This window comes from Salvelinus sp. IW2-2015, linkage group LG23 (genome assembly GCF_002910315.2).
Source record: "Salvelinus sp. IW2-2015 linkage group LG23, ASM291031v2, whole genome shotgun sequence".
In the NCBI taxonomy this organism is placed as follows: Eukaryota; Metazoa; Chordata; class Actinopteri; order Salmoniformes; family Salmonidae; genus Salvelinus; species Salvelinus sp. IW2-2015.
Window position 1 is genome coordinate 28,172,783 of NC_036863.1, and position 11,892 is coordinate 28,184,674.

Below are 11,892 nucleotides of genomic sequence, written 5' to 3' on the forward strand. Positions count from 1 at the left end.
TGTAGGCCTCCTTGCTTGCACACACCTTTTCAGTTCTGCCCACACATTTTCTATGGGATTTAGGTCAGGGCTTTGTGAGTGCCCCTCCAATACCTTGACTTTGTTGTCTTTAAGCCATTTTGCCACAAATTTGGAAGTATGCTTGGGGTCATTGTCCATTTGGAAGACCCATTTGCGACCAAGCTTTAACTTCCTGACTGATGTCTTGAGATGTTGCTTCGATATATCCACATAATTTTCCTACCTCATGATGCCATCTATTTTGTGAAGTGCACCAATCCCTCCTGCAGCAAAGCACCCCCACAACATGATGCTGCTACACCCGTGCTTCACGTTATGGATGGTGTTCTTCGGCTTGCAAGCCTCCCCTTTTTCCTCCAAACATAACAATGGTCATTATGGCCAAACAATTCTATTTTTGTTTTATCAGACCAGAGGACATTTCTTTAAAAAGTACGATCTTTGTCCCCATGTGCAGTTGCATACCGTAGTCTGGCTTTTTAATGGCGGTTTTGGAGCAGTGGCTTATTCCTTGCTGAGCGGCCTTTCAGGTTGTGTTGATATAGGACTCGTTTTACTGTGGATATAGATACTTTTGTACCTGTTTCTTCCAGCATCTTCACAAGGTCCTTTGCTGTTGTTCTGTGATTGATTTGCACTTTTCGCACCAAAGTACGTTCATCTCTAGGAGACAGAACGCGCCTCCTTCCTGAGTGGTATGACGGCTGCATGGTCCCCTGGTGTTTATACTTGTGTACTATTGTTTGTACAGATGAACGTGGTACCTTCAGGCGTTTGGAAATTGCTCCCAAGGATGAACCAGACTTGTGGAGGTCTACAAATTTTTTTCTGAGGTCTTGGCTGATTTATTTTGATTTTCCCATGATGTCAAGCAAAGAGACATTGATTTTGAAGGTAGGCCTTGAAATACATCCACAGGTACACCTCCAATTGACTCAAATGATGTCAATTTGCCTATCAGAAGCTTCTAAAGCCATGCCATCATTTTCTGGAATTTTCCAAGCTGTTTAAAGGCACAGTCAACTTAGTGTATGGAAACTTCTGACCCACTGAAATTGTGATACAGTGAATTATAAGTGAAATAATCTGTCTGTAGACAATTGTTGGAAAAATGACTTGTGTCATGCACAAAGTAGATGTCCTAACCGACTTCCCAAAACTATAGTTTGTTAACATGAAATTTGTGGAGTGGTTGAAAAAACGGTTTTAATGACTCCAACCTAAGTGTATGTTAACTTCCGACTTCAACTGTATTTACTATATGGAGACGGAAACATAAACATTTTACCTTAATTATTAAATCCTTCCAATATACATTTAGAAAAACAATTTAGTTACAAATTTTACTTTTATTAAATTAGTTGACTCTTCACATGGGATGATTTCACTGAACAACAAAAGAAAGGGAATATTGAATGATCCTCAATGATCCATCGCATCTCCCAAAAACGTTTTCAACACACATCTGTAAAATGATAGTCTAGAAACTAAAGCTTTTGTTGTCTTCCTCTCATGTCTTCTCCCTGGACCTCCTCAATGTCCACCTCTTGAACATCAGACTCTGAGGCCTCATCTTCACTGTCACTTTCCAACCTTGTTGAGGATGGCTCGTTGTCAGGCTCAAAATGCCTCAAATTTGCCCAGATGACCACCAATTTTTCAACCATTGTATTGGTCAGCCTGTTGCGTGCTTTGGTGTGTGTGTTCCTTAACAAGGACAAGTTGTGTTCTGAGGCGGCTGGTGTTGGTGGGATTTGGAGGATGATAGAGGCAACAGGGGAAAGAGCTTCAGATCCACAAAGTCCCTTCCACCAGGTGGCTGATGAGATGTAACATGTACGCTGCATCATGTATGGGCTTCGGGCAGAAGTCTTTAAGCTTTTTGATGTATTTCAGAATTGCAGTTTCCTCTGCTTGGAGCACCATTGAAGTGGGCAGGGCTGTACAGATGTCTTCTCTTACATCTGCAAGCAGAGTCTGAACATCAGACAGGATGGCATTGTCTCCCTCAATCCGTGCAATTGCTACTGCTATAGGTTCCAGGAGTTTCAGGCTGCTTACCACTCTCTCCCAAAATACATCATCCAGGAGGATCCTCTTGATGGGGCTGTCCATATCAGTAGACTGTGATATGGCCATTTCTTGGAGAGACTCCTTTCCCTCCAGGAGACTGTCAAACATGATGACAACACCACCCCAACGGGTGTTGCAGGGCAGCTTCAATGTGGTGCTCTTATTCTTCTCACTTTGCTTGGTGAGATAGATTGCTGATATAACTAGATTGCTGATAATACCTAACCATTTCCTTGGCTCTCTTGTAGAGTGTATCCATTGTTTTCAGTGCCATGATGTCCTTGAGGAACAGATTCAATGCATGAGCAGCACAGCCAATGGGTGTGATGTGANTACCTGTGGATGTATTTCAAGGCCTACCTTCAAACTCATTGCCTCTTTGCTTGACATCATGGGAAAATCAAAATAAATCAGCCAAGACCTCAGAATTTTTTTTGTAGACCTCCACAAGTCTGGTTCATCCTTGGGAGCAATTTCCAAACACCTGAAGGTACCACGTTCATCTGTATAAACAATAGTACGCAAGTATAAACACTATGGGACCACGTAGCCGCCATACCACTCAGGAAGGAGACGCTTTCTGTCTCCTAGAGATTAACATATTTTGGATACTCTCTTGTAGAGTGTATCCATTGTTTTCAGTGCCATGATGTCCTTGAGGAACAGATTCAATGCATGAGCAGCACAGCCAATGGGTGTGATGTGAGGGTAGGACTCCTCCACTTTAGACCAAGCAGCCTTCATGTTCACAGCATTGTCTGTCACCAGTGCAAATACCTTCTGTGGTCCAAGGTCATTGATGACTGCCTTCAGCTCATCTGCAATGTAGAGACCGGTGTGTCTGTAGTCCCTTRTGTCTGTGCTCTTGTAGAATACTGGTTGAGGGGTGGAGATGACCTTCTGGAAGGTTCTCCCATCTCCACAGAGGAATTGGTTTTACTCCTGGCTCAGAGTTTGTCTGAGCAGTGTCTAGCCTTTTACTGCAGTGGGCTTAATCGGGGTCACACAGAGTGATTCTTGGTAGTCTTAAACAGATCTATTTTGAAACAAAAGTATACAACTCACACACATGGTTACGGTCTTAAAAAAAGAAGACACCTGTACCATGTCATTTATAGAGTGTAATWCAAATAAAAAATGTTTTGGTGACATACACGTGCAGATGTTATTGTGGGTGTAGCGAAATGCTTGTGTATTCAATGTGGAGTTTGCATCCCAATATTGCACTTTATATACATCACAGAAGACTGAAATATAACAAAACTGTTTGACATAGAAACACCCGATTTTCGTCGGTTAAAAAAATAAACTTTTAACGATGAAATTATGAAAATTCCACCCATGAGGCCAGACAAGGCACTTTTGGTCATTGACTGCAGGATAGGGCTACCATCATCCTAAAACTAACTGACCTTGGAGTTTTTTTGTCCTAAAACAGGTTTTAACAGGATTCCTAGGAACTCTTCTGCGATGCTTTGTGAATACTGGTTCAGATCTCAACCCAATTGAACACTTATAGAAGATTCTGGAGCTGCCTTTTTTTAAATATATWTTTTTYAACTTGTCTTTATTTCAGACAGACATGTTTAGTCCATAACATTTCCAAACTTGTGATTGCCTCCTAGGTGAGTCTTCAGTCAGGCTTAGGAGTGGTGGCCGATCTTCATCTGTTTCTGCCAAAACCTTGAACTCCAGTGACCCCCCTGCAACTGGAGCAGCACGGCAGTCCCTGAGAGAATCATTTCARGCCTTGTCTATTAGAGGGCTGCCGAGAGCCCAGTCCCTCAGCCCCTCTGGTTTGAGGATCCCCTGTCCCAGTAAGGACTTTTCAGTTGGAGGGTACCTATCAACTCATGGTCGTGTCTATGCCTCCCCTGAGAGGTCCACTACCCTGGCTTGGGGCAGACTGGGGCAGCCTGCCAATACCCATAGGTAAAAAKGTATACTCAATGTTTCTCAGTAATTCCTCAGTAATCTGTAACATACTCTCACTCAAAATAACTCCACTTAATGTATTAAAGCACATTAAACAGTAGGTTTGGTTTCTGTGAATTTGAATTTAGTTATCGTTTTCTTCTGCCAATCATGCAGTGCTGGTTTATTTTGTGTGGCTTCACAATCCCTTCCACTGGAATTGGACACCTTATCCATCCTTTCTCATCTTAAATGCAAGGTGCTGCTCAATGCTAAAATCCAAATGATCGCCAATGAAATTAATCTTAATTTGATTCAAATTTGGGAATTGACACACAAATTCACATACTTAGAACTGATACAGTATATCATTATTACATTAATTGTCACTGTAGATTATCTCACAGGGCTTGGTTGTAAACACCATCTAATTCTGCATACTAAAAGTTATACCACAACATGTTTCAGTTGAAACTATCATAATTTAACACTTTGAGGACAGTTACAGTATTGAGCCCTATTTAGTTTTTGTTGCATATTGATCAGTTGTGGTATACACTACTGCGCCACCTTTCAGTTGGTGCATMCAGACACATTCATTCAATGTTTCTATTCCTTACAATTATATTATTACGTATGTGAAGTTGTAAGAAACGGGCCAGCAGTTTTAGAATCAACTGTTGAAGACCGAGTGCAGTTTGTCACCTACTTCCCCACCGCCCCCACCCTTCCGAGCTAACAGCGAGCTACGTGATTGGTCCAGGCCTGAAAAACAGCCTTCAGGATCTAGAATGTTGTACAGGCCTTGCATTCGCACCATGAGAAATATAACCAAATTTAATAATACGACTGCGGAAATACTGTTCAAACCGGAAAAGTGGAATTAAAACAAGACAGTAGTGACTTGATTTGGTAAGTATATATTACATTTAATGCGATATGACGATGGGGCCTTGTCACGAAGGCCTATGGGCCTCCACCCAAGCCGAAAAAACAACAACAATGACTGCTAGCTAGCYGTCGATAGCTATGCTAACTAACGACATAGCTAGCTCGCTCGGAAATATATTGTGACTTTTGTAAGACGATAGTCATTTGTGCCATCTTCCAGTGCACACGTTCGAAAGTATGGTAGGTTTACTGCGTTTATTTTACTAATGATATCGATTGCAATTGCTGGGAATGCTATTGCTAGCTAGTTAGCTCGCTAATTTAGCCCAACAATGGCCCAGACTGGGCAGAAAATATGCATTGCGGTCAGGATTTCGCAGAGCGTCAGTCTTGCACGCTTGTTGTTGGAGTCTTGAAACAAGCGCATAGCTTGGATTTCATTAAATATTTAGCATAGATTCGATTTATGCTTATCATTCATTCATAGCCATTAATTTTGCTAAATTCGCCGTGCGCACTCAAGCGCCTTTGTTGTCGGGGTTCTGTGTCCACAATGTAAACAGAAGCCGCCATATTTAATGCGTCTGCGCGCGCTCTCTACGGTCAGTCAACTACTGCATTGGGCGAAAACAGTGCGTGTGAATCACTTGCCAGCTACTTTCCCGTATCTGTCACTGTAACCACAGACACAGATAGAACAAGGAGCAATATCTATGCTAGCGTGGTTCGGGGATTCTAACCAGCGACCTTTCGGTTACTGGCCTAAACGTTAGGTTACCTTCCGCCCCCAAACCATAATGTCTCCTGATACTAGGACATTATAAAGGCACATTCTTATAAGTAATAAAGTGGTATTGATTCAGTAGGGAATCTGAATCAGAGTGCTGCCTTAATCGACATCCAGGTCTTCGACGCCCGGGGAACTCAGGGGTAGAACGACAGATTTTTACCTGGTCAGCTCGGGGATTCGATCTAGCAACCTTTCGGTTACTGGCCCAACGCCCCAACCACTAGGCAACCTGCCGCCCCATTACTGTCACCCACAGTGCAAATTATGTTTCATTGATAAATTAGTCCTGGAGGCATGTATTTGTTGGTGCCAGAAGTGTCCCATTACTTGTAACACCAGTCTACTCAATGTATCCAAACCAAGGAGTATCACCTGTGAGTGTGTGAATATAAACACATTGTAGCTTTTTGCTTCCCATTAGATTTATCATTGCATCATCAACCACGTTACTTGTTTTTTTATTTAACCTTTATTTAACTAGGCAAGTCAGTTAAGAACAAATTCTTATTTACAATGATGGCCTACCAAAAGGCAAAAGGCCTCCTGCGGGGACGGGCTGGGATAAAAAAATAAAAAATGACAAAACACACATCATGACAAGAGAGAGAACACTACATAAAGAGAGACCTAAAACAACAACGTAATAACATAATATACTTCTGCATTTATCCAATAGTTTACCCTCTCTAATTTTTAMATTTTWGTAATTTAGCAGACACTCTTATCCAGAGTGACTTACAGAAGCAATTAGGCTAAGGTGCCATGCTCAAGGGCATATTGACCGWTTTTTCTCCTAGTTGGTTCGGGGATTCTAACCAGCGACCTTTCGGTTACTGGCCTAAACTCTAGGTTACCTTCCGCCCCCAAACCATAATGTCTCCTGATACTAAGACATTATAAAGGCACATTCTTATAAGTAATAAAGGATTATAGCAGTCTTCTTTATTTCCATTACCACAATTATATTTCAGGATAGATAACAGATATCAGCTTCAATGATTTTATGTGTTTTTCTTTTCTCTATTTCAGGTGTTTCTCCTCCCTAGCTGATTTTTAAAAAACCATAACACTTCCCTGATGGTTTGAGAGCTCAGAATCAAATGTGAGTGGTGAAATACTGTCATTAGCAATTTGTTTTTAATCTTTCAGTGTTAACATTTTGTTAAAGTTTTAATGTCACATGAACGAGTACAGTGAAATGTCTTTCTTGCAAGCTCCAAACCCAACAATGCATTATTCAATGTTAATGTTTATTCAGCATTGAATCAGTATGTTGATACATTTGTAATGAGTTATGTATTGACAGAGGTCCTAATTGATCTGATAAAATTAGATCAACTTAATCATTTACATTACATTTACGTCATTTAGCAGACGCTGTTATCCAGAGCGACTTACAGTTAGTGCATTCATAGCTAGGTTGGACAATCACATATCACAGTCATAGTAAGTACATTTTTCCTCAATAAAGTAGCAACCAGCAAAGTCAGAGCTAGTAAGAAAAATAAAAGAATCCTCCTCATTTGTGTTTGTAGCAGACAGGATAAAAAGAGAATGGACCACGGTGGAGGGGTCTTGAACTTTCAGATGCAAGACTCAAAGATGCCACACACAATGATAATGCAGGATTTTGGTAAGTCCACTCCATCAATGCAGAGAACTAATAGTACATGGCCTTTAGTTTATTTGATTGTATCTGTGTGTGCTCGAACTGATAAGAGTAACAGTTCCTCCTGACTTCCCCAGTGGCAGGAATGGCCCACATTGACGATGATCACATTGTGGTTTCTGTGCCAGAGGCGGTGCTGGTGTCAGACGTGGTGACTGACGAGGAGGGAATCATGTTTGAGCATGACCTGGGGTCAGAGGTTGTAGAGGGGCCAGACATCTGCTGCAGCGACGAGCCTGACGGCATAATCATGACTGAGTCGGTCCTGGGGGCCGAGGTGGCCATTGAGGACGTGCTGGATTCTGACCACCATCACCATGTGCTGACAACAGATCTCATAGAGGAATCTGATAGGGTTCCTGACCAGGTGTTTGAAATTGTCACTGAGGAGGTCATGGTCTCCAACTGCAACTCRGAGACGTATGTGGAGGAGCAGGAGGAGATTGAAGACTCTGCAGTCACCATCCAGGAGCCGGACAATGAGGCTGGAGAGAGCGTCTCCGAGGACTACCTGATGATCTCCTGTAAGACACGTCTTATTTTCTTGGTACTACTAGACTGCTCCAACACAAATTTTGACTCTAATAATAGGATGAATCTGATAGTGTATAATGATGAGTGTGCTATTGTTTGTGCAGTGGACGATGTTGGGGAGAAGTTGGACATGGAGGACACACCCCTGAAGATGGGTTCTGAGGTGATGGAGGATGGCTCCAAAGAGGGTGACTACGACTCTGAGTGCATCAAAGTCTACATCTTCAAGGCAGAGGCTGATGATGATGTTGACATAGGTAAGGACTCTTACAAGTTCCGATCAATTTGAAAGATACACCTCTGTTCAGTTTCCCTGAATTCAGACATTTACTGTGAGTGCAGGTGGCACAGAGATTGTAGCTGAGAGCGACTTCCACAACGGTCACGCAGTGCTGGAGACTGGGGGCATTGGCAAGCTGTCTCGAGAGAAGATGGTCTACATGGCAGTGAAAGACCCGTCCCAGGAGGATTCAGAGATCAGTGAGTCCCCTGAATTAGCAGCCTTTCCTCCAATCCCTTACACAGCACAACATATTAAACAATATGGCTGCCTTATTATTTTTGTCCCAATAGATGGTTGCAGTGTTAAATTAAGTGACTGAGTTTTCCTTCCTCCTTTTCTGTGAGCAGACTGCACTGAGATGGCGGATGAGGTGTACATGGAGGTGATAGTGGGAGAGGAGGATGCCCCTGCCATCCAGGACTCACTGGATGACTCCAGCCACAATAAGAACTTCGGCACTGTTGCCTGGGCTGCAGCTTATGGTAAAGCCTACTCCTTTTCTCCATAGACACAAGTTCCTCAGAGACATACATTCAGTATGGCGTAAGATAATTCTACATTTAGCCTAACATTTAGATTTGTTCATTGTTCATTTTTAGGTGTGTTGAATTGGTGTATAATTTTCCTTAGGTAACAGTCTGGACTCCAGGCTGGAGAACAAGAACAACACAGGGACACATTACCTGAAGATCAGYGACAGCCTGAGTACAARTAGAGCTCTCAAACAGAAGATCAAGAAAAAGAAAAAGGGAGAGACACGTCAGTGTCAGACAGGTATGGGGTTCTATGTTCATTAAAACATTTTCAAAAAGCTTGCATCATTTTGTAAGATTATACTTTTCTTTTTTAGATGTAGGCCTAACAATTCCTGTTCTTTTTTGCCTCCACACTTTTCCTCAGCTGTGATCATTGGTCCAGATGGCCAGCCTCTGACTGTGTACCCCTGCAACATCTGCGGGAAGAAGTTCAGATCGCGAGGCTTCCTGAAGATCCACATGAAGAACCACCCCGACCACATCTTCAAGAAGAAGTACCAGTGCACAGACTGCGATTTCACCACCAACAAGAAGGTAAACTTCCACAACCACCTGGAGGGCCACAAGCTCATAGTGAAGAGTGACCGGGTCTCAGAATTCACTGAGGTCACAAGGCGTTACTGTGTGGAGAGCCCACTCAGCTCCAATAAGCTCATCCTACGTGACCAGGAGCCCAAGCTGCACCACTGTAAGTACTGTGACTATGAGACAGCCGAGCAGGGCCTTCTCAACCGCCACTTGCTGGCTGTCCACAGCAAGAGCTTTGCCCATGTGTGTGTGGAGTGTGCTAAAGGTTTCCGCCACCCCTCTGAGCTCAAAAAGCACATGAGGACCCACACGGGTGAGAAGCCCTACCACTGCCAGCACTGTGAGTTCTGCTGTGCCGACCAGTCTAACCTGAAGACCCACATAAAGAGCAAGCATGGAGCGGAGCTGCCGTTCAAGTGTGGCCACTGTCCCCAGGCCTTCTCTGACGAGCGGGAGCTGCAGAAGCACATGGAGATATTCCAGGGCCACAAGACGCACCAGTGTCCGCACTGCGAGCACAAGAGCACCAACTCCAGCGACCTGAAGCGCCACATCATCTCCGTGCACACCAAGGACTTCCCTCACAAGTGTGACGTGTGTGAAAAGGGCTTCCACCGGCCCTCGGAGCTGAAAAAACACACAGAGACTCACAAAGGTGCCAGGCTGCACCAATGCCGCCACTGTGACTTTAAGACCCCAGACCCCTTCATACTCAGTCGCCACATCCTGTCCGTCCACACCAAAGACTTACCCTTCAAGTGCAAGCGCTGCCGACGGGGCTTCAGGCATCAGCTGGAACTGAAGAAGCACATGAAGACCCACAGTGGGCGGAAAGTGTACCAGTGCCAGTACTGTGAGTACAGCTCCTCGGACGCTTCAGGTTTCAAACGGCACGTCATATCCATCCACACCAAGGACTATCCCCACCGCTGTGACTACTGCACTAAAGGCTTCCGTAGGCCCTCTGAAAAGAGCCAGCACATTGCACGGCATCACAAGGATGTTTTAATGTAAAGTGCTTCTTCACACACCCTTTCCCATATTCAGAACAATCTGATTCTCACTCACTATAGAGCAGGGAAATACAATTATTTCAATGTGATAAATAAAGGATGACAATTGTCACATTTTCTTCGAACTGCATTAGTAATTTATTAACTTGTCCTCACATCACCATTAGTACTCAAACCTGGGGTGCTATTCAAACAAACCTCAAGTCAGGTAAATCCTGAATCAGAACACTGCTTGAAAGCACACATTTTCTCAGTACCGTAGTATGCTTGTCTRGGTTGTTTGAATAGCACACCACTTGTCATATGCAGTATCAGTGGTAAGATAATGCTGTAATTTGATTTTAACTAATGGCGTGTTTATCTGTTGACTGTATTCTCACTGTTGAACTTGGGGTAACCATTATCTGACAAGTCATTGTATGATTTTTAGTAATGCTACTGCTAGCAAATTGTGAAAAACATGCATTTAAAGACCCAGTTCTAATTTCAAACATAAACAGTCATCTGTATCAGTTTTCTCTGTATTCAAAAGCATGAAAAGGGGATGTGGACAACCCAGCTTTTTACTTGTATTTGTCCTTTATGCTTTGAAATAATCGCTTGTCAAACAATCAGGGGTTTTAATTTTTCCCATCTGGTAAAATCATGTTGCTCAAAGCCAATAAAATGTTTACTATCAGGAATGTCTCATGTATCAGATCCAAATCAGTGTTATCTATTCTCTGTCTGTCAACTGAAATATTAGGAGCTTCTTTAGTAAATAAAGACATCTCCTGATGAATTGTTCACCTCAACCTATTACTTTCATTCACTCTTTTTGCCATCCTTCAGTAACAGAGAATGTACCAACAAGTGGATTTGTGTTAAGATGACAGTGTTTTGCATCTTACAATAAGGGCGACTGCTGACACCAAGTTATCCCATGATTGACCTAGAGGTGAAATTAAGATTGTATTTTGTTTATTGATTTAAAATTATTAACATCTGATTTGTAGAAAATAAATGTTCTTTTTGAAAGTATCTTTAATTGATGTTGCTTGACTTACCATTGTATACAACTTTTTTGCTTTGTGACCGACCAATTGAGGTGTCTTGAGTCGCGACCCACCATAAGGGTTGAGCGGTGAAAAAAACATACATAGAACATCATCTTGGCAGCAGAGAAGATTGTGCAGTTTTGAAGCTAATTTCCAGCAATTCTACACATTTTGCCATGGCGCTGAAATAATAGGTTGCAATTCTATACATTTTTCCAAGGAGCTGAGAATTTTCACTTAAGCTAATTTCCGTCAATTCTACACATTTTGACGTGTTCTTATCCTCAAATATAAAATCAATGGGTGCCTGATTATCTAGCGTTTATTTTGCTGATTGTAAATTCTCAGATTATAGGGTATTATATGTCCATTATCTTTTCTACATACTTTCGATTTGGTTTTAGTCRTTTAAGTTTACACAAAGTGTTTTTCCATATATATATTTTTGCAATGCACAAAAAACGTCACACCTGGACCCCTGCGACCGTCAAAGTCCTAGATCACGTGACACCATTCATTCCTTTGTAAGACAAATAGTAATGTTGTTTTCTTGTAGGCACCAACTCCACCATGGTTCGTTGGACAAAGCCTATGTGGAAATTG

At 42.5% G+C, this 11,892-nt stretch overlaps 2 protein-coding genes across 6 annotated transcripts in view; both read left to right on the top strand.

Annotated features, from left to right (window-relative positions):
• The window catches only part of LOC139022894 (SLAIN motif-containing protein-like), a 21,826-nt gene extending 17,223 nt beyond the window's left edge, over positions 1-4,603 (top strand). The window contains exon 7 of the mRNA XM_070434474.1: positions 3,720-4,603. Within this exon, the coding sequence (XP_070290575.1) occupies positions 3,720-4,030 (311 nt within the window). The 3' untranslated portion in view covers positions 4,031-4,603. The remainder of the gene's footprint in view (positions 1-3,719) is intronic.
• A 132-nt stretch (positions 4,604-4,735) lies between these two features.
• Positions 4,736-11,272, top strand: LOC111950291 (zinc finger protein 711). 5 transcript variants are annotated; one of them, XM_070434472.1, is made up of 10 exons: positions 4,736-4,920; positions 6,719-6,791; positions 7,061-7,135; positions 7,225-7,322; positions 7,436-7,882; positions 7,997-8,149; positions 8,235-8,372; positions 8,523-8,657; positions 8,806-8,949; positions 9,076-11,272. In XM_070434472.1, exons 4-10 carry the CDS (start codon positions 7,244-7,246, stop codon positions 10,251-10,253), a joined length of 2,274 nt encoding a protein of 757 aa, XP_070290573.1. In that variant the 5' UTR covers positions 4,736-4,920; positions 6,719-6,791; positions 7,061-7,135; positions 7,225-7,243; the 3' UTR covers positions 10,254-11,272. The 5 variants fall into 5 exon arrangements, with proteins under 5 accessions (XP_070290573.1, XP_023823522.1, XP_023823524.1 ...); XM_023967754.2 differs by lacking the exon at positions 7,061-7,135; XM_023967756.2 differs by lacking the exon at positions 7,061-7,135 and having other exon boundaries at positions 7,487-7,882.
• The last annotated feature ends 620 nt before the right edge of the window (positions 11,273-11,892 follow it).